This window comes from Camelina sativa, chromosome 7 (assembly GCF_000633955.1).
Source record: "Camelina sativa cultivar DH55 chromosome 7, Cs, whole genome shotgun sequence".
Classification (NCBI taxonomy): domain Eukaryota; kingdom Viridiplantae; phylum Streptophyta; class Magnoliopsida; order Brassicales; family Brassicaceae; genus Camelina; species Camelina sativa.
In genome coordinates this window covers 2,172,940-2,200,701 of record NC_025691.1, presented here as the reverse complement: position 1 = coordinate 2,200,701, position 27,762 = coordinate 2,172,940, and the positions used below count along the sequence as shown (strand labels likewise).

At 35.6% G+C, this 27,762-nt stretch overlaps 5 protein-coding genes across 5 annotated transcripts; 3 read left to right on the top strand and 2 right to left on the bottom strand.

Moving 5' to 3' along the window:
- On the top strand, positions 346 to 1,028 carry LOC104699925. Its single transcript, XM_010415322.1, has one exon. It carries the CDS (start codon positions 424 to 426, stop codon positions 805 to 807), a length of 384 nt encoding a protein of 127 aa, XP_010413624.1. The 5' UTR covers positions 346 to 423; the 3' UTR covers positions 808 to 1,028.
- Positions 3,436 to 8,013, bottom strand: LOC104699924 (4-hydroxy-tetrahydrodipicolinate reductase 2, chloroplastic-like). The gene is made up of 11 exons (XM_010415321.2): positions 7,697 to 8,013; positions 7,503 to 7,585; positions 5,574 to 5,781; positions 5,261 to 5,480; positions 4,830 to 5,067; positions 4,532 to 4,665; positions 4,362 to 4,436; positions 4,181 to 4,282; positions 3,976 to 4,085; positions 3,794 to 3,881; positions 3,436 to 3,701 (listed from the first exon to the last, which is right to left on the bottom strand). The coding sequence occupies exons 3-11, from the start codon at positions 5,585 to 5,587 to the stop codon at positions 3,633 to 3,635; spliced, it is 1,050 nt and encodes a 349-aa protein (XP_010413623.1). The 5' UTR covers positions 5,588 to 5,781; positions 7,503 to 7,585; positions 7,697 to 8,013; the 3' UTR covers positions 3,436 to 3,632.
- On the top strand, positions 13,877 to 14,936 carry LOC104699923 (protein AUXIN-REGULATED GENE INVOLVED IN ORGAN SIZE-like). The gene has a single exon (XM_010415320.2). It carries the CDS (start codon positions 14,485 to 14,487, stop codon positions 14,896 to 14,898), a length of 414 nt encoding a protein of 137 aa, XP_010413622.1. The 5' UTR covers positions 13,877 to 14,484; the 3' UTR covers positions 14,899 to 14,936.
- Positions 15,177 to 19,169, bottom strand: LOC104699922 (ankyrin repeat protein SKIP35-like). Its single transcript, XM_010415319.2, has 4 exons — positions 19,067 to 19,169; positions 17,961 to 18,845; positions 16,309 to 16,735; positions 15,177 to 16,228 (listed from the first exon to the last, which is right to left on the bottom strand). Exons 2-4 carry the CDS (start codon positions 18,536 to 18,538, stop codon positions 15,431 to 15,433), a joined length of 1,803 nt encoding a protein of 600 aa, XP_010413621.1. The 5' UTR covers positions 18,539 to 18,845; positions 19,067 to 19,169; the 3' UTR covers positions 15,177 to 15,430.
- Positions 26,134 to 27,321, top strand: LOC104704198. Its single transcript, XM_010420323.1, has one exon. The coding sequence runs from the start codon at positions 26,134 to 26,136 to the stop codon at positions 27,319 to 27,321; it is 1,188 nt and encodes a 395-aa protein (XP_010418625.1).

Below are 27,762 nucleotides of genomic sequence, written 5' to 3'. Positions count from 1 at the left end.
ACACTAAAAACAGTGAAATCCCATAAAAATATAAATTCAACAAATATACTTTAGTTATAGACTTTATATAGTTAACAGAAAATAAAAGAAATTTGAGAAACCATTGTTTTTTTTTTTTTTGTCAACAACCATTTGTAAAGTATAAAAAGGGAAAAGAAAGATAGACAAATAAAAATTGATGGAGGGTATGTATTGAGTAATTTACCAAACCACTACCCAACCCAATAAACCTTCCGAGTCCCCAACCTCCACACACACAACACATATAAAACCCCTTCCTTCCTCTCTTCTTCTTGTTTTGCCTTTTTACTATTGTTCTTTCTTCAACAATCATACATATATACACACACACAGGCACACACAAAAAAAACATAACAACAGAAAGAAAGAAACGAGAGAGCAACAAAAAGAAGAAAGGAACCAATGGATGGTTTGATTCCAATGGCGTTTAAGGCTATGAAGAAAAACATGACTCGCCGGCGTTACGAGTGTCTCTCTTCCTCAACCGGCACGACTAAAGATTCCTACGACGACTACGACCATTTCCCTTTCGCCGCTAAACCTGATCACTCCGTTGTATCTCGACCTTCGTCGTCTTTTGACCATATAGAGATGAATAACGTTGGTGTTCAACAAAGTCGTCACCGCCGTGGTTGGTCGGTCGGAGATTTCTCTTCGATGTCTTGTCGGGAAGGAAGAAGATCTGGCGCAGACGGTGGCGGAGATATCGGTTGTTCTCCGTCACGGCGAGGACAGCTTGTGAGGAATAGAAGCCATAGATTGTTCTCTTGTGTCTCAGGTGAATAATTTATCCATCCAAAGAATTAAATAAAACAAAAAAAAAGGTTTATTTGCATGATCTTGTTTTGTGTCATGATGGGTGAAAGTCTGAAGTCGTCGGGGGAAAGAATGTAAATTTTGTACTTCGGGGTGATATTCCGATATTGATGTGTAAAGTTTTGGGGTTTAGTTTCACATTTACATTAATTTGTGGCTCTATACCGAAAAAAACGAAGAAAACTTTAGCAGTGCGTTATCAAAATATAATATTTTTACTATGTTTCCAAAAGTCTTCACCTAATAGTGTACAGTTGACGATGCGCTGTACACGGTGTTAGTTTGAGACTTGCGTAAAGAACGTGTTCACTAACGAAATATAAATCTTTTTTTTAGTTTAAAATTTAAAGATGGCTAACTTTTGACGTTCTTATTGAAAAGATACGAGTATTATTATTTTATGTTGTTTAATTTTGACTAACTATGATATCGCTTAAGTACGTATTGAAGTGAGAAAATAGAGATGTTGTTGTCCTTTGGGTATAGAAGCATCCAAAATAGAGCTTCCCAAGAGTTGACGTAATACACAACTCGACCGATATAAGGGGGTGATAATGGGGCCACTCGACCTAGCTAGTCAATAGTCATAGTCCTAATGGTCCCGAAGATAAACTCTAATCGATTTTGATGATTTAATGCTAAAATGCCAAACAGTTTTAGGAATTATTCTGAATCTGATCTTTTTATAAACCACGAAAACAACCTTTATGTGTTTCTTTCTAGAAATAAGGAATCTAGTGGAACCAGAGCACAAATAAATGCTATGAAAGTCAACAACTATACATACATCAAATGATCAAAGAAGTAGCTAAACCATAACAACTTAAGACTTGTTTCGTTGACTTTTTGGTCCCATCTCTCCACAACCACAACAGCTTCGATGTATGTAACTATCTTAGATCGACTATAAGTACTGACTGTCATTTTAACACACTTGTCTATTTTCTTTACAGATATCATACATCTTTCTACACACAAAAACCCATAAACTGATATTCTCAAAATTCAATTCTAGTCTTGCTTTGAATTTCAAGATATAGAAACCCTGCGGCTTAACAGTTTTTTAATCCAGTGAGCTTCAGAGATTTTGGGATTCCTCTTCAAATTAAATATGTGACGACTGCAAATACTAGACCATAGACGACTGCAAAAAAAAAAAAAAGAACAAAACCATGTCAGAGAAGTTACAAACTTAGAAAGAAATCCCTAAGAAGCTTTTCAATGTTCTAGGTGATGCAAACTACTTCCTGGGCTGCTTTGACTAGAGAAAATGGTCACAAAGACGCTAAAAACATCATCAAGAGGCGATGCAAAACCACGAAAGCGTTTGTTGATGGTCATCTTAACGAATCGATCAACACGAGGATGACCGATATGCATAGATGTCAATCAACAAATACATTCAAGGGTTGCAAAAGAGAAAAGAAAAAAAACCCTGTAATGTTCATGGAAGTTAAAAGATGTATAAAAACAAGTTTTGGGATTGTAGAAGTACAGACATTGACAAGAACATGATTCCAGACAAGAATATTCTTTGGATATTCTTAAGCATATGCTTTGGAATAAACCCTTTTCTTAATGGAAACATACAAAGTAAAAACAAATGAATAACTCTAAACTTGTTCTATGGATCGATTAATCAATGCCTAAAAATGTTCTTGAAATATTACTCTTACCTTTTCGATGCAAAGAACAAACAACAAATTATCGAAAATTCTAATATATAATCCGAATAGTAAAGAAATCATTGCCACACGTCTGTAGATAACTTCATCTTCTTCCTCATCAGTTATCAGAGACTAATTTGCCACCAGGCATATATCTAACTTCCCATCAAATCAAATCTTGGACCATCGGTTTCTAGATCGATAATGTCGCGGTGTGTAACCATTCCTCAAATCTTTGATCGCTGCAGTTAAGAAACCAATAATTTAAGGAACTTTCTAATTCCCTTGCCCTGTAGCTTCTGGAGTTTTGATTCTCCTTTGATGTTAAAAACTGACATCTCTATATTTAGTTTCGCAACCTCTTCTAAATCATGCGTATGAACGTTTCTCTAACATCCTAGCTACAATGCGATCATCTACAAGAGGTTCGATCATAGTTCCAACTCTCATCCTCAAAAGGTAAAGAATAAAGATACTGAGTCACCCTTTGGAACAATGCCCCTAGGACTCACACTGATACTTACCAAATTAGCAACTTAAGAGCTAACCATTCGTGCCTTGGAGGTTGGAGCTTAAACCTTAGAATCTCAAGTTACTTTCATCCAGACATAAACCTAAGTCTTGCTCTTATACACATCGAGCCCACGAAGAAACTTAACCACGGGAGCTAGGAACCTGTACTACTACACTTGCGGATAATTCTTAACACATTGTTCTAGTTTCGACCTAAAGATTCCAGTTTTTATCTACGTAAGCCAAAACAGGGATCAGATTCTCTTACTCACACTGCTCGATACTGTCCAACTACCGGTGATTATGCCTCAACCCTTGAGATACTCAGCAGATTTTGTCGTGATTCACGATCCCTGCATTAGATTTGCTGCCTCAAAACATAAAAAAAAGTCACCTTGATAAATTTTGGGCTATACACTTCCAATTTTATCTAAGTCTTTTTAAAGATCGAAAGACAAGATATAATTAAAGGTTGTCAACAGAAAATACAATGCAGGCGCAAAGTAAAACTAACAATAACTAGTTGAACAACTCTAGTAGTTTCTGAAAGCTAAACAACAAAATTCACAGCTGAGTTTTGCTCTGGTAAGCCTTGGTTGAACAACTCTGGTAGTTTCAACGCATGTTTCCCTCTCTCAAGACATCGATCATGTTATAGATCCGCTTCTCTGCTTTAGACCGGATCTGCAATTCATGAAAATGTGTTTTTAGCAGATTTACATATTAAGAGGTTCATTGATTCGTTTGAAACAGTTTCGAAGAAGAAGCTGTCTAACCTTTTTCGCAAGGAAAAGCACAGCATCGACAGTACCCTCAGCATATATTGATCTTCCGCAAACATTGTGCTGGAACTCAAAGGACACACTGCAAAAGAAAAGGATTGTTTTTAGTTTCCAAGCACATGGAGAAGTAGTAAAAGAGAGAGAGAGACAATGAATGTCTTCAGTCTTGCAAGTACGTTTTATCTGGTGATGTCAAGTGATAGAGATGGAAAGCATGACCCGAGATATGCTCCTCGGGAACACCCACCTCCTCCATCTGTTGCTTAGGATCTCGAATTAATTGTATCTGATTTCAAAAGTAAGCAAAATGGTCTTAATGGTGATGATTTTACCAAGAGAATGATAAATTTAGAAAAACGAAGTACGATAAAAAAAAAACACCTGGTCCATGTCGTAAGACACACCCAATTTCTGAAAGCAAGAAATAACAGCTTTTGCAGTACCAGATGCATCCAATTTGCTGGCTTGATGAGACTCCATCACCTATAGAGATTACAGCCAATCAGCCGTATTGCAACCTATAAATTCAAATCAAATGAATATCTCAAAGTAAAAGAAGTACCTCTAAGGAATAACCAGCAAATGCACCAGGAAACTGCTCAGACATGATCTCCATGGCTGCAAGAAACGCAACAACCTAGTGGAGAAAGAATAGATATTATGGGTCAAAGGGTGGGAGTTGATATACATAATTTATAGCTTTTTATGACACATTGACTACTAAGTAAGCACCTGTTTCCCCATCTGTGGGGAGATCACAGCATAAATATTTGATTCCTCGACAGTTTTATACAATCTTGTCCTGTCTCCTCCAGTTGTACCCATAACGAAGGGAACTCCTACTTTGCCATACAGCTCTGCGTTATCTACATTTTGCAAAACAAAACAAAAAAACAACCTTTGAAATCAACTAATGCAGATAAACAGTTTCTAAAAATCAGATGGTGTTGTAAACATTCACATTAATCAGGTTCACTTACGAGTGAAAGATAATGTTAAAAAATGAAGTTTCTAAGATACAGGAGTGTACCATTTACTGCAGAGGGAATTGTGTAATCCACAACAATAAGTTCAGGATACTTCTCAAACACCGAAGACAGAACCTTCTCTCTTTCAGTAGGACCATGAACAAGAATCTCCTTTCCACAGACCTCAACTGTCTGGCCAGCCTCTTCAGCAGAACCAAATGATGTAGGAACAATCTTCACTCCTGCAGAATCTGCCGCCTTGATGACAGCTTTCCCCATTTTGCCACTGCATCCATTCACCTAAGGCACAAAAAGAGAGAGAGAACAAATGGCTTAGCTTGATCCTACAATTAACACTCTCACAAAGATCATACTCGCTTCAAAAAACTGTAACTTGACCTGAAAAGATTCGCTAATTCTAACAAAAGGCAATAACTTTCTATCCGGGACATCACAATCACAACTCAAGAGTGTATGTGAAATAACCAGATACCATGATGGATATGCCGTAACCAGGCGAAACGGGCTCAACGGCTTGCACGGAAGTCTCCGTCTTTGCCATTGACAAAACCACAGGAAAACAGCGTTTCACATTGCCCATGAAAGTAACACGGCCTTTAACACCGATCAGAGCCGTTTGACTCGTTCTAGAGGAAAACGAGAAATTGCGATTCTCAGGACGATGGAGAAACACATTGGACGCCGCCATTAGCCTGTGATCAAATCCCAGAACAAGAAAAAAAAATGAGAACTTTAAAGATCAAAACCAATGTCGACAAAGAATGTAACAAGTTTAGAGACGGTACCCATTCGCCGCCATTCTCTATACGAATCAAGATTTACAATTGGTCCGAGTTTGCTCCCGAGGGACGAGATCAAAGTTTAAAGTTCAAACCTTTGTTTGAAAAAAAACTCGACCGGCGAACGCCGAACGGTACGATTCTAGGGTTTTAGACATGTTCGCCGCCATTACGTCAGATCCAAACCCTCTGGTGAAGGTTGTGGTGTTTCAACCTAAACCGGGAAAGGTTGATAAAAGGAAAACCGGTAAATTCTCATTTAATTAATGATCAAAACCGGACTTTCTCTTTAATTTATTGATAAAACTGGATTTGATCTATATTTTCTTAAGTACATTTTGGGTTCTACTTTTCTATTTGTACTTATTTAAAAACTTATTTACAAAGTAAATCACTAATTTTTTTCCAAAAATAGCATTATTTCAGATTTTATTTCCTGAATAGTTTACAGATCATTCCAACTAAAAACACAACATAATTAATATGGAAACAGAAATATATTTAACAACACATTCTATTGTGTATTATAGATATTTATATCTCTAAATCTTTTGCAAACAAAGAAAATAACAATATGATTCCTATTTTGTTTTCCAAAAATCTTATGAGCTATGATTCTTAACTTAAGATAACTTTGATTCACAGTTATTTAAATATTATATTTAATATATATACACTTAATAAAATTTTAAAATATTACGAATATGTAAAATTAAAATTTATTAAAATACTTTATAATATGGTTATATAGGGTTATAAAGAAGACATGTTGGAATCAATAAAATATCATTAAATTTATGCTAATACGGATTAAATTTTTATTTTATTATTTGTCAACATTATTAACATTATAATATTTGACATATAAAAAATAAGTTGATTTAATTAAGATTGTGTAAAATTATTAAATCATTAGGAAAAATGTGACTTAATCATAGCGTATAAATGACTTACCATGTATTTGAATCCCTTATTATTTGTTATAATAATTAAAAATCAAAATAGAATCTCAAACACTAAACAAAACAAATATAGCAAACAAATGGTCATGAAATATATTGCAGGTTAGAAAATTAATATAAACTTATAGCCGCACAAACGGTCGGAAAATTTAGTTTTTCCTCTATTTGGAAAACATCCAATATTTAACAAACAAATACAATATAAAATATAAATAATAATGAAATTATATGCATGTGGTGTACCGCGGGTTAAAATCTAGTGTTTCCTTAATATACAAACTGGATTTTCACTTTTAAATTAAACTGGTTACGTAATCAACTTTTAGCTATGTATGACCATGACAAATCCATTTGTTATTATATTAAAAGTTTCAAAAAAATCTATTTGTTATTAGAAAGATTGGATTTATTAATGGTTATATATGCAATGCATATATACTACTAAAATTACTACTATATATTACTACATATTTTTTTAATGCATTCTAAAAAATTACTTGAATAGGATAGAGAAAACAGAACTTATTTTTTCTTTGCCTGTGTATTATTTGGATAAAAAATATCTAATTATTAGTATATTAAAAATCTAAGAAATATATATTTTGGCGTTTTTTTTTTTAAAACCGCACGGTAAATAGTGCACCTATTTGGAAAGGCTGTACAAGGCTAAATCCTTTAGGTAAAACCGCATTTATTTTTTTTTGTTAAAGAAAACGCAACTTATATAAAAACTACTGATATGAAAAATGCAGTTTTTACAAAAAAAAAAAAAGCATTAAAATCTGCTTCTAGTTGTTCTCAATCACAGCCTAAGTTTCAGCACTATCGCGATACAAAATAAAAGAATTCTCACGGTGCTCCGGCACTAAGCAATAAGCATATGTAAGGAAAAAAAAAGGAAAAAAAAAGGAAAATAAATAAACAAAGTGCTTAAAAGTTTCTCTCTCCAATACCAAAAGATAGTGGATCTTACCAATAATGTCTTTGTGTTTTGGTAGAGACTTTCAGAGCCTTGGCGACATGCTTAGAAGTCACTGCACCAATAAGCATACGGTACTGTGCAAGAAACAAAAAAAAATTGGTATCAAAGGAAAAAGAAGATTTCCTTACTCCATAAAACATATTGTCTCTAAATGACCAAATCAATCAATAGAAAAAAGAACTTACTTGTTCACCCATTGTCGGGGAAGACTGAGAGAAAGGAGAGATTGAAAACGGAAGCAAGCAGAGGGATAGGAGAAGTCGGAGGATCTTGGTCTTATACCTCTAAGTATTTTGTTTCGTAAAAGGTTTTGTCATCCCAAACCATTTGAAGATCTGTATATATGGAAACTTTATACGGGCAAAAATGGTAGTTCACAATGGCAGAAACGTCAAGATAATCAATTTTGTTCTATTTGGAGGCTAACATTTCCTTGGTTTTTGTGTGTTTCCAGTTGGATCTCTAGATATGTATTCATAGTATATACTCATAGTAATATTGATTGAAAAGTAATTTTTTCTTCACAAATTAACAAATAACATAGCAATAATAATGAAACACATTGAACGATACTACAATATGAAGGTGAATCAAGAACATGAAAGTATACATGAGCCTTTTGCGCTGACAATGACCATATTGCGCATTGTGGTTTCAACTTAGGACATCTTCCACCCCAACACAATTTTAGTGCTGAAATAACACTGTATTTGGTGTAATTTTATATGACAATCCATCCCACGGACCCCACTAGTCTAATGCTAGCTGTCCCAATAGACCGTCCATGGACCCTGCTAGTCTCCCGCTAGTCGTCTTAACAGACCCCAAGCTGGCTCTGCAGAACATCGATTCTAACTCATCATTGTGGATATCCCAATCCACCAATAGGTTATTGGTGCGTCAGGCGTTCCTCGAACTCTGGTCCTCACCCTTTAACAACCTTTCCACAAGTCAAACTGTCACCAATTGATCAGCAGATATTATACTAAAAATATTATTTTCAACTATTATATTACTTAACTAAAGATTTTCTTTATTATTTAAATTTTTTATTATGTTTTCAATGTTTAGGAGGATGCGAATGGAACTGCGTTTCCTCGTCAAGTTGGGATGTAATTCTATAGTTACTTTTTAATAAAACTAAAGGGATTTATCCCCTCTCTTTCACCAAAAAAAACTACAAAACTATTTTGATATATTATTTTAATTATAAACTTAACTAGATTCTTAAAAAACAATACAAATTATATTTAATCTACTATAATTAAGCTATTTTAAAATAGAATAACATTTGAAAATAAAAAATAATATAATATTTTAGTGTTTGTTGTCGCTACAGAAAAACACTATATATAATAGTGTACTGTACAACAAAAGGAATCACACTATTATAGTGCAAAATATACCGCTTGGTTGGAGAAAAAAAATCAACGCTTCCACATTATTATGTAGTTAAAAATCAACTATAAGGATGATTGGATTAAAAGCCTCTGGTTAAGCTTCTGGTTAAGCCTCTGGTTAAACCTCTTGTTAAGGTTCTAGAACTAAAAGCCAAACACATACTATATTTTAACCATTACGTCAGATCCAAAGCCTCTGGTTAAGGTTGTGGTGTTTCAACCTACACCGGAGGGTAGCTAAAAGTGAAAACCGGTAATTTCTCTTTTAATTAATGATCTAAACCGGGTTTTCTCTATGTTTGCTTAATATACAAACTGGATTTTCACTTTCAAATTAAACTGGTCATGTAATCAACTTTTAAAACTCGTTCTGAAAAAGAAAATGTACGTAAACATTGTTTTTGTTGAAATCTAGCTAGACATGACCGTGACCATGACTCTAATTAATTGAATTTGTACCATAAAATTGATATATTAGGTTAAATGCAATGAACCCAGTGACCTCTGAGAAGCAGATACATGTTTTCTTTTCTCATAATTTCCCTTTCAATCTGTGATTCTTAATTAATTAAAGTTCGATAAAATAAAAAGTTAAACCCATAAAAGTATGTTTATTCTTCTTGTCTTTGTCACCCTATTTTTCTTTCCTATGATTCTCTGAACCTAATCATACTCCAAAATTTTGGATAGCAAAATATAATTTCATGATAACATCACTCATGAAAACGACCAATCTCTCTCTATTAGACCAACCACGTACATAAATGCTCCGGAGCTATTAATTAGGGATGATTGTCGGAGAGAGACGATATATATTTAGTTTTAAACTAATTAGGATTAATATTTTTAACAAGAACAAAATATAGCAATGTGTAATTTCGTTTTTTTTAAAAAAAAAGCAAACAGAAGATGGGGACTAAAGAGTACGAGGAATATCAATTAGGCAAGTTGGTTTGGTCGTCGACGACTCTTAGAGAGATTATAAATTTATAATGCATTGTATCAAAGGCAAAAGAGAGCCACGTAAAGTTACACTTACGTGTGCCGTTCGATCCTCAATGTCTCATCGCCTTTCTCCTCATATATATCAACAAAATTATACTTAATATAACTATAAAGTATATATAATTAATGGAAGAGTATTATTATTATTATTATTTCCATCTTTAAAAAGCTGACCAACATAAGATATTAAAAAAAAAAAAATGAGTCGACAATGTGTTGATTGATTCTGAGCATATGGACCTTGTTATTGAGATTATTGTACTTTAAGTGTCAAAGAATTAGACCAAAACATATGTCTATATGCATATGGACTGTCGAAAACTACATACATGTCACTACAAAAAACAGCTTAAGTTAAATCACTTAAATTGAATCATTAAACTAAATGATACTATACTAAATTATTTATTTATAATTGATACAAAAATTAAAACGTAACATCAGTTGCAATAACCGATTATGTGTGGCATCAATTGATTAAAATTGATGCAAAACTAAATTAATTTGTATCAATTTTACATATTGATGCAAATATAAAAATTTACATCACTTAAATCATTGATATGTTTATTAATTTATATTAACATCACTAAAGAAAATGATATATGATTTACATCACTAAAAAGTGATGCTGATTAAATTATACTAATTACATAAAAAAAACTGTATCGGTTCTTAACTTTCTATAAAACTGGTAGTTTAGCATCAGCTTTTTTAATGACTTCACATCACTTTTTTTTAGTTGAGGAACCAAAAAAAAAGTCTCTTTTCTTTTCATTTTTTTTTTAAAATGGGCGTCAGTTTTTTGTTTCTTTCCTTCATTATACAATGATTTAAGATATTGTTGAAAACAGAATATTCATTTTCCCCACTATTATGTGAATCCTAACTTATCTAAAATTCTCTAAAAATCTACGCTTACTTTGTATTATTTAACAGTTTCTTAAAATTCTTTTTAATATAACTTCTTCTTTTATCTTCTTTTTCTTCTTCCTCATCTTCTTTCTTTTATCAATATACCTTATTAATACATTATTAACTTTATAGTAATTTGCCCTTTCATATGCCATCCAAGCGCACTGAGAAGAACGAACCATGCCACCGTCCCTAGAGCGCCAATCGTTCATGTCTACGTTTTTGTAACTGGTGAAGAAGATCGTAGAAGTCATCGCAAAAAAAATGTCAACGGTGTACAATCCTCAAGCTAAGGTCACAGTGGTTCCATTTACTACAACTTTTGATATCAAGATGATGAAGGATGGTGACAGAGACCGTGAGAAAGATAAAAACATTTTTCTATGATGTCAATTAATATTTCTAGGATTATGAGACCTAGAAGGAGCTGAGCAGGCGTGATGGAGATTATAGAGACATATGTCTCTGTAATTCACCGTTGATGAAAAGATTTAAAGGATTTTCAGCATGAGATTCAAAGGCTATGGTGAATTAGGAACAAAAGTGTTTATGATTTTGGAATTTGTTTTTTAATTCTGAACAATGTATTCATGTTTCTATGAAATTTATGATTTTTATATTATTTTATTTATAATTAATGATTATTGAAAATAGCAAAACTATTATAATTATTTCTAAAAATTAACACTAAATTTATCGATTATTCATATTTGATTTGATTTAAAATTTTAATTGTAAAATATATTATTATTTGAATCATTTATTAAAACTGATATTGTCTTAACATCAGCTATTTAAAATTGACATAAATATTTAGCATCACTTACTATAACCGAAACAAATATTAAAATCATTTATATTAACTGATGCAAAATTAGTATCATTTTTTGCAATTGATACATAATAACTTCGATTACAATAATCGATACAAATATTTGTCTCAACCGATGCGAACTATTTGCATCAACCAAAAATAAATTATTCATTAAAGTGATGTAAATTATTTTTGTATCATTTAAATCTGATGCAAAAATATAATATAAATGATGTAATACCATCTTTTTTTTTTGTAGTGTGTCTGTCTAAACTAAATGGTTCTTTATTTGTAAAACTTTATTATATCTTTATAGAACTTAGTTATTTAGAAGTACATTAATTTGATATACATGGAAAATCCATTTCAAACTACAACTTAATTTCATTTATTTTTCACCTCAATTTCAAACTACACACGCTTAAGCTACATATTGCTCTATAAATGTATTCATGTGCTAGCTAGTTGATCTTTAGGTATGGATATTTACTATTTAGAAAACAATTGTATAAATACAGTATAGAAATAGAAGTAGGAATCGTAATTCTTTATTCATTAAAACAGGACTGAGTTATTAAAAAGACAAGAGGGAATATATGACAAACTAAAAGTTTTTTTATTGAATGAACTTTGTAGCAGATCCACTGGACATCCAATCTAAAAGGTTTGCGGTATTCAAGGCAATAATCATGCATATGGGTTGCCATATATACACACATCTACATCTTCACTTTCCACCATTTGATTACACGAAAGTAATTAGCTGATTTGTAATGTCGAAGAATATTAATAGTTTAATAGTGTGGTTTATGCGTAGAGAGGGTCCATTTGCTTTCCTTTTTTCGGTCAACGATCGAGGAGATCGGAGATCCACCATGTTCACATCCCTAAATATACGATCTTTTCGTATCAATAGTAGGTCTGGAAACTATGGCGGATCTTTCGATATAAACACTTCATAGTTCAAACTTTAATTTCTTAATTTAGGCTATGTCATCATGCAAAAAAAATATTTGGTACACGTCAAAGAGTTTAATATTTAATTTAAAGATGTATTCGTGCATTTTTAATTTGACCTAATTAAAGTAATGTTACACAAATTAATTGAATTTAATGTCGATAACTAGTGTCTAGTGCTAATGTAGTACGGAGTATTTGGTAATCTATCAATTTCCCAAACTACTACTCGGCTTTTATATATCCAAAGGCCAGATAACAAAAAAAAGCACTAGACGTTTTTCTCATGAGCCTGTCCTATGCTGCTCAGTTCATTGAACCATGTATATTTTAAATAAAGATTAAAAAGGAAATAAGTGTTTCCCTGATTAGTAATTTCTCAATTGCACATGTTGATCACTATCAAACCCTTACAAAAAAAAAAAGATGGCGCGAAGTCGCGAACAAGAGAGAACATAACGAAGAAGAGAGTCTTACTACGATCGATCACTTAAGCTAAGTTTAATCAATACTTAAGCAAACTTTTAAGCCCTCAGTGTACATTCATATGCCTTAGACCGCTTATGGAACATACATGTACTTGAGTCCCAACAGACTTGACATGCACAGCGCGTTGTCATTCCTAGCTATAAATTTTGCTTAATATATACAAAATATGAGAACTGAAAATATAAAGCATATATATATATATATATATATATATATATATAAATATTGGCGCAACATGCTAGAGCACACACAATCACCCATATGAAATGCCTCAGAGAAGAAGAACACTATGGGGTCCTGATCGATCCATAAACATCGACAAAATTATTGGTAGGTACGATAACTAAAATACTCTCCTCGTCCCATCAGTTATTTTTAATTAACACAAAAAAAAATTCAAACTTCATAAAAATTACTTCTATTATATAAAATCAACTAAGCATCCCGGTGATTCAAAATAACTTTCCTAGAAGATTTCTCAAAACACTAGGAAAGATATAAAAAAAAAAATTACAACTAGTAGTTTTCGACAATAACACACTAGTTTAACTGCGGTTTATTCAAAACCTACTTATAACTTCCATGTCAGCTCAGAAGAGCCTTTCTTCAGAGGGGATTGGAGGTTACGTCATTATCTTATACTAAAACAAAGCAGAGAGAAGAAGAAAAGGTAGTCCAGGGGAGAAGAACCTTGTGATTGTGGTGGAAGACTATGCCACACGAAATATTTTTTTTTTTAACTAAAATTCAAATCTTCTAAATTGAGCAACTTGCTTCTCACAATTTTGTCAGCCCACCCCTCTACTCTTAATAGTTAATATAAAAAAAAAACGTGTCCTCTTGTCTAACCAAATCAGAAAAATCCCTAAATTCACTGAACCCTCCTCCCCATATCTTCTGATTCTTCTCTGATCCTCTCCTCCATCTCTTCCTTTATTAATATCCCCCCAAAGTTTGTTTTCATTATATATTCTCTATTCTTTCATAAGCTACTACTACTACTTGTCTTCCTCATTTGCCTACTTAGCTACTACTTCTCTATAAGATTCAACACCAAAAACCAAACTTTGTTTTGATTGGATAAAAACTAAACAGCTTAAACCAAAAAAAAAAAAAACAGAGTTTATTCGATTTTGTGTCTTTGTATCAAAACTCGACCATTTCTCTATACAGCTTTTGGTTCTTTACCCAAATTCCAATCTTCACCTTCAGCTCAAAGCTTCTTCTTTTTAAATCTCTGAATCTTTTAGAGTTAACTCGGAATTTGTCTGCATTCTCTGAGGCTTGATTTGTCTCTGATTCGTTACCGATCAAGCTGCATTGGTTAACCAGACAACAACAAAAAGATCAGATCTTTGTAAATCAGAGCCAACCAAAAAGTCTCGTTAGATAGATGATTCGCGATATCTCAAACTTACAGAAAGATATCATAAACATCAAAGAACGTTGTTTAAACAACCTAGCGATGGACGTCGGAAGAAACAACCGCCGCCAAAACGTGAGCTTTCGAAGTTCGCCGGAGAAAAGCAAGCAAGAGTTACGGCGGAGCTTCTCGTCGCACAAAAGGTTGATGATCCCGGCGAGCTACTTCAGCTTAGAGTCTCTGTTTCTGTTGGTGTGTCTCACGGCGTCTCTGTTAATCCTTCCGTTAGTTTTGCCGCCGTTACCTCCCCCTCCGTTTATGCTGCTTTTGGTTCCCATCGGGATTATGGTTTTGCTCCTTGTTCTTGCCTTCATGCCTTCTTCTCATTCTAATCCTAATAATGCTACTAGTCATAGAGGAGATGTAACTTGCCATTTTATGTAAATTCATCTTATTTATATTATATACTTTTAATTAATCTATTTAGGGCCCCTTCTTAATTAAACCATAATCATAGCTTTCCCCTGTACTAAACTGATTCAGAATTATATTACACGTAAAAAGCCAATTAAAAATTACAACAAGTACCAAAGTTTATTTCGGTTTTGTTCCGTTCAAAGTAACTTTAAAGTAATACTTAAGATTTGTAATTCTAATGAAATTGCAAACAAAAAAAAAAAAAAAGGCAAAAATTGCTCATTTTTGTGATCGAAAGTTAAATATTACATTAAATTATTATATTATATTTAATATATATTTAGAAAAAAAAGGAACAATGCAAAATAAAAAGGGAGAGAATGGGGAAATAGACAAATGATTAAGTAGCAAAATTATACAAGAAAAGAAACCCTTCACTCACTCTCACATGATCATCATCTCAATTCTCAAACCCGAATCCCATATCCGTTAATATAGTAAATTTTATTTTCTTTTCCATTTTTTATTTGAAGCACCAAAAAGCAGAGTCCATTTTGTTTCAACCAAAAATGGCGGTAAGGTGATGCTCCAAAACCGACATAAGGTGATGAGTCTCGCTTACTTCCACAACTGCAACAGCACAACCTTGAAGCTGTCTCACTGCTTCCACAAGCTGTCCTCTTAGCCTCTGAGACAGTAATCCCCCATCCGCCTTCACGCACTCTCTGTACAGCGGCATGTAGGCAATCGCTACTCTTAGCGGTGCAGGAAGATCCCTCAAGGATATCGCGGACTCCCCTTTTTTCAAAACTCTCATGAAATTCATGAAATTTTCATGGCTTTCTCTCATTCCTTTCTCAAAAGCTGTTTCCGACCAGTGTTCTTTGAGAAATGACTTTAGATCTGAAGGGACGGATTCGTCCTCTGATGCCCTCGCAATGCTGTCTGCGACTGAATATGTAGCCGCGGAATCTCCTAAGAAGTCTGATTTGAGGAGAAACTCTACTCCTTGGAGAGACCCTCCGCTTCTTTCTCCAGCTGCTTTGAGGATTTCGATGCTGAGGGCGGTAAGGACAGGTGGTGGAACACGAGGGAGGAGATAAGCAGCGACCTCCACTTGGCAACTTGAAGTGGCGGCTGTTAGAGCCAAGCAAAGCTCCATGTCACGGCAACCTCTATTCACAAACCATTGAACAACTTGCATGCAACCTCTCTCTGCTGCTCTCATCAAGGGACCCAAGAAGGCAATGGCATTACCTTCTTCCACCAGACACTTCATTGTACCGATTTTACAATAATGCGAGGCAAAACCAAGTGCTAAGTCCACATCAACATCTAAGCTGTTCCTTTGAGCAATCTGAACCGAGAAATGCAAGATATGAGAACAAAAAGAGACCTTCTTAAAGTCTAAAAGCGATCAAAAGAATATAAGCTTACCTGCAACAAGACACGGACAAGTTCTGTACTACCAAAACGTGAAGCTTCAAGGAAACATTGATTCACATTATCTGCCCCACCTTCAACTAGCATACCGAGCAGTCCCTGTATGACAGTAGCTGACATTCCAGATGCCCAACCAGGATCAAACGAATTTGAGAACAGAGTGAGCGGGAAACAAGCTGCATCAAAGGCCTCGGTGAAGTCTCTTCCTGAGAGATGGTTTCCTGCTAGATCTAAGAACATCTTGAAAGCAGAAAGCTGTAGTTCCGCAGCCGAATTTTGGCTAACCCTATCCTTTGCTCCCTGGCATCGGGAGTGGAAACCTATACATTTGAGAGCCCATTCAGTGAACTTCTGAACTTTGGCACCAGCCTCTGCTTTCAGAATCTCATCCCCATTGCACTCTTGGAGACGCTCATGCAACCTATATATTATTATGTACAAATGAAATATGAACTCGACCTTAAATTTCACACATTATTATTGACGTCATTCATCAAAAAATACCTCGCCCTATTGTGACCAACGATAGAAAAAACAGCAGGCAGATGAAAATGGAACTATAGACAACAAGTTTACAACTCATCTCTGTGGAAAACCTCATACAAAAGTGCACATCATAAGCTAAGTAGCTAACTACAGGAAAGAAGCCATTAACAATTAAAGGATAATATTCCATGAATGTTAAAATAACTGATTTAATGTTTTACTAACCAAGAATCTTATGTCTATGAAATATAGCAGTATCAAGGCCTACAAAGATTTAGCAGCGTCATTTGATGAACTTATAATTTAGCACAAACGACTACTTGCAGATGTAAACCAATCACTATAACAAGGAAAATATCTGTGACCACAAATAAAACCGTGAGTGGAGAAAAAAAGGAATCAGGGAATCATAGAAACAGCCAGTCAGTCTNAGCAGAAAGCTGTAGTTCCGCAGCCGAATTTTGGCTAACCCTATCCTTTGCTCCCTGGCATCGGGAGTGGAAACCTATACATTTGAGAGCCCATTCAGTGAACTTCTGAACTTTGGCACCAGCCTCTGCTTTCAGAATCTCATCCCCATTGCACTCTTGGAGACGCTCATGCAACCTATATATTATTATGTACAAATGAAATATGAACTCGACCTTAAATTTCACACATTATTATTGACGTCATTCATCAAAAAATACCTCGCCCTATTGTGACCAACGATAGAAAAAACAGCAGGCAGATGAAAATGGAACTATAGACAACAAGTTTACAACTCATCTCTGTGGAAAACCTCATACAAAAGTGCACATCATAAGCTAAGTAGCTAACTACAGGAAAGAAGCCATTAACAATTAAAGGATAATATTCCATGAATGTTAAAATAACTGATTTAATGTTTTACTAACCAAGAATCTTATGTCTATGAAATATAGCAGTATCAAGGCCTACAAAGATTTAGCAGCGTCATTTGATGAACTTATAATTTAGCACAAACGACTACTTGCAGATGTAAACCAATCACTATAACAAGGAAAATATCTGTGACCACAAATAAAACCGTGAGTGGAGAAAAAAAGGAATCAGGGAATCATAGAAACAGCCAGTCAGTCTAAGCACCCTAATTTGATTTAAAGTAACACTTATGAGAAATTAAAGAATGGCATATGTACCTTTGAGCCATAACAGTTACTGTATCAGCGAGACTCATCGTCCGGCTCTGGCAAGCAGAGACACATGAAGCGAGAAAGGAAGTCCTAAGAGTAGCTCTAGTAAAGTCATGAGCACCATGACAAATGATCTTCTTAATCAATCCGGTGATCCCCTGAAACTCAGGCTTTGTACTCAAGAACCAAACAGAATCAAGACCAACACAGAGCAAATCATTCAAAGTTTGTGGATCAGCCAACTGAATCAATCTCTCAGCAACGTCCCAATCCAACGAGGTAACAGCGCCTTGAAAAAGTCGACCCAACTCGATCCTCTCTTGCCTATTAAGCTTTTTCTGCTGCCCAATATTTTCAACCTCAACGAGATCATCGTTCCCTTTGAAATTTAGCTTCTTTGCACTACAACCACAGCATTCTCCTGAATTAGTCCCAGCTGGATCTTTTCCTATCAAAGGAGCTTCTCTCGAAAAAACCACATTACTCCCCTCACCTCCTTCGTGTTTCTGAGATGAAGCAATGGTTTCAGGGTACATCTGATCACTTAACTTGATGTTATTATCACACACACCTTCTTTCTCCATTCTTTCCAAGAAGAAGACTACTAAACAAAAAAAAAAAATCTACTCAAGAGCAAAAATAAAAACCCATTCCTTGAAATCTCATATTCTTTCTAAAAGCAGACGCAACGCAACACAGAGATTTATAAGCTTCTCTTTCTTCCAGATATCTCCAAAAATGATAGGGACGACAAAAATCAAAAGAACCAAAAGGGTCTTCTCAACATTTCCAAAAAATCTAACAAAAGTTTCTGATCAGCGTAAGATCCTGGAAGCCTTCCCCCTTTTAGCTCATGACCATGGGCATAAGAGAAATCAACAACAACAAACCCTAGAAATGAAACAAATACATCAATCGTCAGCAAACCAAAAAAAAAAAAAGAAAAAAAAATCTCCAATCAGATTCGCGTTAGATTAAGAAACACAGTGGACACAAAAAATCGGAAACCCGATCAGATAATAAAACACGAATCGAGTTTCAGAAAAAACGTAACTGTGCCCAATCAATACATATGAAACCAAAGAAGAGAGAGAGGAGAGAATGGGCGAAACCTGGACAAAGAGAAGGGAGAAGAAGAGAGAGAGAGAGATAGAGAGAGAGAGAGAGAGAGAGAGAGAGAAAGAGAGGCTGAGAAAAACCCTGTGCATCGATTCGGGTTCTTGTTTTTTTTTTTTTTTTCTCCTTTCATTTTACAGAATTTTTATTTTATTTTTATAAAATTGTTGCTTTTTTTACAAACATTATTCTCTTTTGAATTTTTATTTTACATTTGTTATCGAATCTTAATTTTTATTAATCATATATATATATATATATATAGATTCTTTCTCTTTCTTTCGTTGGCTGTTAACTTTTGATCAATTTCTATTGTAATTCAGAATCTATATGATATATTATTATAAACTCAATGTCTCAATCTAATGACTAGACTAATCATATCAAGGACAAAAGGACTTGTAGTAGTTTTGATGAGAATTATTCAACTTAAAGGTTTTTTTTTTTTAAACTTCTATTCAATAGATTTACGACTTTAAATTTACTAATATTGGATTGTGTTAATTAGATATAAAGATATTTCTTATTTTATTATAACAGTATTTTTTAAACCGATTTGTATGACTAGTGATTATGTTATAGCAAAGTATCAAGTTTTTTTACTTTTTTTTTTTTTTTTAAAGCAGTTTCGTTTTTCTACTTGTAAGTATTGTTTAGTAGTGTTTTATTACGTACATTTAAGGAAAAAAGTAAAACAAAGCATATAATGGATGATGACGTAATGGAAAAGGTCGAAAGTGTAATAAGAGGTTGAGATGTTTTGGTTTTAGGGGTCAAAAAAGGGATGGAACTGAAAAATTATATTTTTATAATAAAATTAATCGAGTTCAGACAGAGTTATGTTCTTTTCAATTCTCAAACTTTTATGATGAATATACACGATTTCAAAACCATTCTCTATAAGTTACCTCAAGAGTCAAATATCCCTATATATATATACTTTTGTGGATGGATCTATGTTTCTGCAGATCGGTAAGAAAGAATTGGATGGTCTCTTCTTCATAGTAAAGAATGGTGGTCGAGTTATAAAAGGATCATCAGCATTAGCTATCAATCCAATAATATAAGTCCAATGGGAAACTGAGACTGAACTAATTAATGAAGCTTTACGGATGGTAGTGCAACAAGCAAAGAGGTTAGGTTAGGCTTCACATGAGTCACTTTGTGTGAACTGTTAAAACAAAGTGGTACGGTTGATCTTATAGCTGTCGTGAATGTTATAAACAATTCTCGAAACTACGTTGTATTGATCTGGAACAACTTTTAACGTCTAAACGTATTTTATCTAATAAAATGGATGGATGAATTTTCCGGTAAGAAAAAACAAAACGTTACGTCAATTTGGAATGAAATGAAGCATTTGTATTTAGATTTTTTTGTTTGCTTTCTTTTATCAATTAGTAGTTTAATACTAGTTAACGCGTTTCAATCATGGACGGTAAACATATATATAAACTATAAACTATATATACTAGTTTGTTAAGTGTCCAATGGATGATGATGTAATACTACTAGATGCTAATTTAACATGGATTATTTTATTTATCGAAGACCCACAATCAATTATTTCATTAATTAAAACATCTATAATGCGTGTAAGCTTGCTAAAAAATACAGTATAAACTTATATTTAAAATCATTAGTATCAACATCAATCAGGAGACGATTTGCTTTTGTAATTATTACAAGTAGTTAACAAAATTGTTGTTATCATCATCTCGATTTTAATAATGCTATCCCTTGTTCCTCTATTTTTATTGTTATTGTAATATACGAAAAGGACTTGTAACTTGTAACTTGTAAGTGAGTTGCTTTACGGACGAACCTGATGAAGAAGTTGGGGAGTTCAGAATTATGCAAAATATAACTTTGTAACTTTGTAAGCTGCAAACGCTCTCATATACACATCATGATTTTTCTATTCTGTTTTCTTTCCGTTAAAATTTTGTCTTATAACACACACATATTGTAACTAAATATTTTGTAGCTGGGACATTTTCCTAGACAGCTACAAGAAGCAAAACTTTTTAAAAAAGCTACAAGAAGCAAAACTTTAAAAAAAAAAAATAGATTTCAACCACTTTTAGTTTCTTATTCTAGTAAATTAAACCTTTTAAAGACAACTTTCCGGCAAATTTTGGCCGACTTCTTGCCGATATCTCGGTGAGTCCGGTGTAGAAGACGTCCCTCACAACAATACCCACCTTATCTAAGCACTCCACGCAGAATCGGAAAGCTTTATCTACAAGAGTGGGTCAAAAGGACAAAGTAAAGATGAAGTTAGCCATGCTCCACCATGCCCTAAACCCACCTGAAGTACAAGCTTTCGATGTGGTAATCTCTTCCTTCTCTTATTTAAGTCTCCCATACTAAATAAGTTTGAACCCTCTCACCTTAGTGTGAAGAACCGTATATGGATCCGTTTTAGGCAAAAAACCTCAGTCTTTAAGACAAGAACCCTCTCATCTCTGTGTGAAGAACCCTCTCACCTCTGTGTGAAGAACTTTTAGCTCTAAAATGGACAGAAAGATTCCATACCACCTAAAAGGCAAAGGAAAACAGAGTGATTATGACCCACCTGTTCGCAGAAGAGTCAGAGCCCCAGATATGGATAATGTGGACCTCATTGAGGCAAACTCACTTACTCTGATGGGAAGACTCACAAACACTACACATCAAACAATCTGGCCTCTCATTCTGTTCCTTCCAAAAAGATGGAACTTAAGAGAAAAGGCTATTGGGTCAGACCTAGGAAATGGCTGCTTTCAATTCCTATTCGATTTTGAAAAGGACCTGCAGAAGGTACTCGACGACAGGCCATTTCATTTTGACCACTGGATGCTCATTCTTCAAAAATGGGAACCAGTCATAGATCCGAATTTCCCCTCCAAGATTCCTTTTTGGAGAGAACTCAAAGGTCACCCAAAACACTTCTGGAAGTTGGAGATGATTACATCTATTGGAGAGGACTTGGGAGAAATGGTAGGGCATGAAATCACTCCCACATTCGTCATGATGAGGATAATTATTGATGGGCTGCAACCTCTAGTCAAGGAAACCATCGTAGAATTTCGAGATGGGAGCGAGACACTTGTGACTCTGATCTATAGAGGTCTCAAAAACCACTGTCTTCATTGCAACAGATTGAATCACGAAAAGAAAGATTGCCCCGTTCTGGCAACAACTGCTCCGATCAGAAGTGGTCCCCCTGCTCATCAAAATCTCCACTCCTCAGCACACCACAATTACCCTACTCACAAGGAGGAGAAAAACCCTTACAGAGAAACTCAAGTAAGGCACTCTCACATGGAGCTCTCTAGATCCCATGGAGCATCTCGGGACCAGATATCATGAACCAGACTAAACAATAGCTACCCTGCACCAAGAGAGAGGACTGATTTCCAAAGGCCCCATTACAATGGAAAGACTCCATCTAGATCAATTGAACAATCTCACAGAGGCTCACACATAAACTACAGCACACCCTATTCGGAGAGAGACAATGGCCTAACCTGCAATGGATAGAGAAGGCTAACTCCAGAGGAACCATTAGAGCTATCTCCCAGGATAACTCTGAAACATCTCGACCTATGAGACCTCCCCTAAAAAGAGTCTCAGATTTTGAGGTCACCCCTCCTCCTCCTCCACCTCCGATTCCCACAAGAGAGGAAGTCCTAAGTGATCTCAGAGAAGTCACAATTCAATACACGAGCTGAGCCGACCCAACAGAACAAGCTGCTTAAAAACGCAGAGTCCTTCAAGGTGAGGCAAGGGGCCTAACGAATGAAACTGCAGACAAGATCATAGTAGCAACAACAAATCAGAACCTTACCTTTGCAGAAAAACAAAGCAAGCAATGTCAGGATCTACCTGTGCATCCAGCTCTGTTACAAGATCCTACTCAAGTGGCTGCAAAAAAGAAAAAGGGAAGGCCCCCGATGGCAAAACCTTAGAACAAGAACGCTATTCAGCTTATGGGTGCAAAATCAAGTAAATGAAATAAAGTTCTAATCCAAAAATCACCAAAGAGGAAGAACACTCCACAAAAATCTAATCCTACGGGTGAGGAGACCTATCCTGCTACCACTACTGCCCCTGTAAAACAGAGATCAAATGCACTTAGCGAGGAAGGTAGACCCTCTTCTAGTAAACCAGCACCAAAAAGTATCATCATACCTGCTATGGTGAAGAAGTAGGTGGATTTTCAGAATCCACCCCCACCTCTTCCTTAAGAATTCTGAGTTGGAACTGTTGTGATTTGGGGAACCCCATGACAGTTCTTAGACTGAAGGAGATCCAAAAGCTGTCATCTCCTGATATAATTTTCCTCATGGAGACAAAGAATGCTGATGACTTTGTTCTCAACAAACTTCAATGTCTTGGATTTTCAGCAAATAAGTTGGTACCTCCAAATATCCCTGGTAGTAGTGAACTTGTACTCTTATGGAAACAACATGTGGATATTGAAATCCTCCAGGCCTGTCCCAACTTCATTGACACATACATTACTACGAAAGGAAGATCCTTTTATGCTACCTTCCTATATGGAAAACCTGAAAAAGCAAAGAAAAAGGCAGTTTGGGATCAGCTTTCATCCCTGAGCCAAACTAGAGATGAACCATGGTTCCTAACAGGAGACTTTAATGATATTATAGACTCATCTGAAAAGCAGGGAGGACCAAGTAGACCGGAAGGATCCTTTATCGATCTCAGAACATTCATGTCTGAATGTGACTTATTTGATCTCCAACACTCTGGTAACTTCCTGTCTTGGAGAGGACAAAGATACGACCATCTACTACACTGCCGCCTAGACAGAGCAATGTCTAATAGCTCTTGGGCTGAAGCTTATCCCTCAGGTCATGCTGTATACCTCAGATTTGAAGCTTCAGACCATAGGCCTTTGATCACCTATTTTGATCTGAGAAAAAAGAAGAAGAAAGGTCTTTTTAGACACGACATGAGACTTAGAAGAAACAAGGAATTGACACAACTAATCAGAGAACACTGGAGAGTGGAAAAGGATGAGATAATAGAGCACAAGATAACTAGATGATGACATGCAATCATCCATTGGACCAGTGAAAACCACAAAAATAGTCAAAAGCTAATCGAAGAAGCTAAGTCAGAACTAGAGCTAGCTATGGCAGACCCCTCCTCCACTACTATCACGATTGCTTTCATAAATGATAAGCTAAAAAAGGCCTACAAGGAGAGGAAGAATTTTGGAAGCAAAGGAGTAGACAACTATGGCTAACACTGGGGGATAAAAATACTGGCTATTTCCACTCAGTTACAAAAGGAAGAAAAGCTGTGAATAAGTTCTATGTTATTGAAGATGATAATGCAACAACTTTCTACGAAGAAGATCAGATCCTAACAGTCATCACAGATTATTATCAAAATCTCTTTACGACAACAGGCCACACAAACAGTTCCACCGTCAAAGATGCCCTTATCCCTTGTATTTCAGATGAGACGAATGAGATGTTAATAGCCTTACCTTCACCAGAGGAGATAAAAGCAGCTTGTTTCTCCATTCATCTGGTAAGGCTTCTGGGCCTGATGGCTTCTCAGCTTGCTTCTTCCAATCCAATTGGCAAACAGTGGGCCCTCAACTATCCCAAGAGATCCAACAATTCTTCACAACAGGAGTCCTACCACAAAGGATCAACAACACACATGTTAGGTTGATACCAAAGATTCAAAGCCCAAAGAAGATGTCAGATTACAGGCCAATAGCGTTATGCTCTGTATACTACAAGATAATAGGTAAGATCCTTACCAAAAGACTTCAACCTATTCTCCATAGCACTGTGTCGCAGAATCAATCTGCCTTTGTGCCGCAAAGAGCAATATCTGATAATTTTCTCATCACCCATGAGGTACTCCATTACCTCCACTCATCTACAGCAAAAAAGAGATGTTATATGGCAGTTAAAACTGACATGAGTAAAGCATACGATAGAATATAATGGGGTTTTCTAGCTGATGTTCTAGAGAGACTGGGTTTCCAGCAAACTTGGATAAACTGGATTATACAATGTGTAACTACAGTGAGCTACTCTTACCTTCTGAATGGTTCTGCGCAGGGTCTGATCCATCCTTAGAGAGGAATCCGGCAAGGCGACCCACTCTCCCCATATTTGTTTATTCTGTGCAGTGAAGTTCTAACGGGTCTCTGCAAAAAAGCACAATTGGATCAATCTCTTACTGAGATCAAAGTTGGAAAGAACAGCCCAAGACTCACTCACCTCCTCTTTGCTGACGATACAATGTTCTTCTGCAAGGCTGACCAACAAAACTGCTACAATTTGACTGAGATCTTGAGAAAATATGAAGAAGCTTTAGGCCAAATGATAAATGCATCAAAATCAGCCATCACCTTCTCAGCAAAGATGTCTCCTGAAATCAAAAACAACATCAAAGAACAATTAGGGATCCAGAAGGAAGGAGGTTTGGGAAAATATCTAAGGCTCCTTGAACTTTTTGGCAGGAAAAAGAAAGACATCTTCACAGCAATAGTGGATCGAATCAGACATAGAGCCCACAACTGGTCTTCAAGGTTTCTATCCACCGCGGGAAAGACCACACTATTAAAATCAGTATTGGCTGCAATGCCAACATACTCTATGACCTGCTTCAAGCTCCCCTCCTCCCTGTACAAAAGAATCCAATTTGTGCTTACACGATTTTGGTGGGACTCAAGTATGGAAAAGAAGAAAATGTGTTGGGTCTCTGGCAAAAACTCACACAATCCAAAGGAGAAGGAGGCTTAGGGTTCAGAGACTTGCAACAATTCAATGACGCTCTTTTTGGAAAGATCAGTTGGAGAATCCTAACAAATCCAAAATGTTTGTTGGCAAAAGTCATATTGGGAAAATACTGCCATACAACCTCCTTCCTTGATAGTGTGGCTCCTGCAAACACATCACATGGATGGAGAGGAATATGCATTGGTAAGGACCTGTTCAAGTCTCAGTTGGGAAGGGTAATTGGAAATGGGACTAATACCCATCTCTGGAAAGATCCATGGATCTCTCTTACCTCTCCACTCACCCCAATGGGACCAGCTACAGAAACGACTCGAGAACTTACTATCTCTCACCTAATCTCGCCTGTCACTTTGGACTGGGACAAAGAGAAAATCCTGCAAACACTGCCAAGTTATCTGGAGCAGATCCTGGAGATCAAGCTTAGCAAGCTTGGTGGAAATGATGAATTTGCTTGGCTCCCCACAAACTCAGGACTATACTCTGCCAAATCTGGGTACTACGAAAGTGTAACAAGGAACCAAGACTCATCTCTGCAACAAGACATAAACAGAGACTTCAATTGGAACTCCCATATCTGGAAAGCATTGGTCTCGCCAAAAATAAAGTTCTTCATGTGGAAATTGATGATAGGAGCATTACCAGTGGGAGAACAACTCAGAAGCAGAAACATCAATCAGGAAGCTCGCTGCCCTTTTTGTGGAGGTATTAAAACCACTAACCACTTGTTTTTCACCTGCATCTTTGCGAGACAGGTATGGTACTTAACGCCTTTCAAGGACCCGATGGATCCAGATCAATTCACCACGACCAGAGCACATCTTGAAAGTCTCCATCACAGCATCTGTCTACCACCGGTTGGAATTGGCTCTGGGCCGCTTCATCCCTGGGTTATGTGGAAGATTTGGACGAAACGAAATAGTCAAGTTTTCAAACAAAAACACGCGACACCAGGCGAAACGCTTATTCAGGCAATTACCTTAGCTCGGGAATGGCATGTGGCACAGATAAACTCGTCAGACCCCCAACCAATTCGAACCAAGCAAGTGTTCAAACCTCTGGAATCTGACGTAGTACTGTGCAAGTCAGATGCGGCGTGGGATGGGACATCGAAACTAGCTGGACTAGGATGTGTATTCTCCAATCGCAGATCGAACTACCACCTTGTAGATTCAAGCAAAGCAGATCACGTTAGATCACCTCTAATGGCTGAAGGACTGGCTGCTCTTCATGCACTCAAACATGCATCAAGGCTTGGTTTCACAAAAATCACTCTAACTTCTGACTCAACTCAACTTATCGAAGCCATAAAATCGGTGACTCCACAGAAGGAGCTCCACATGATTCTCCAAGATATCCTGATTCTATCCTCTTCTTTTTTCTTTTGTGATTTTCGATATGTCTATCGAGAAGAAAACATGGAAGCCAATGCGTTAGCAAAAACTTCCCTAATGAACTCTATTTCCGTTTCTATTTAGGCCTTTAATGAAAAAGCCGACTTTAACAAAAAAAAAACAAAAAAAAAAAAAACTTTGTAAGTTGCATGCCCACATCTCATCACTTAAATAAAAATGCCAATATTTACTTTTGGCATATTTTACTTTATTCTCTGGATCAAATTCGAAAAATGTCATAATTTGTTTGACATATCTAATACTAATTAATGGATAATAATATTTTCAACATCAACTACTTTTTTTTTAAAGCACAAATAGACATGATTATCTATCTTATAAGAGTTTTGGTATGTATTATACAAGTAGTTGGCAACTTCCATTACAAAAAATATCTAATTGAAGTTTTGAAGGTATTTCACTAAAATTAAAAATCTGCAAATTATAGTGTAAGTGTAAGAAATTTTCGAATAGAATTAAATTTCAAAATCAATTGTCTTAGTTTATTAGTATTTTTGGGGGGGG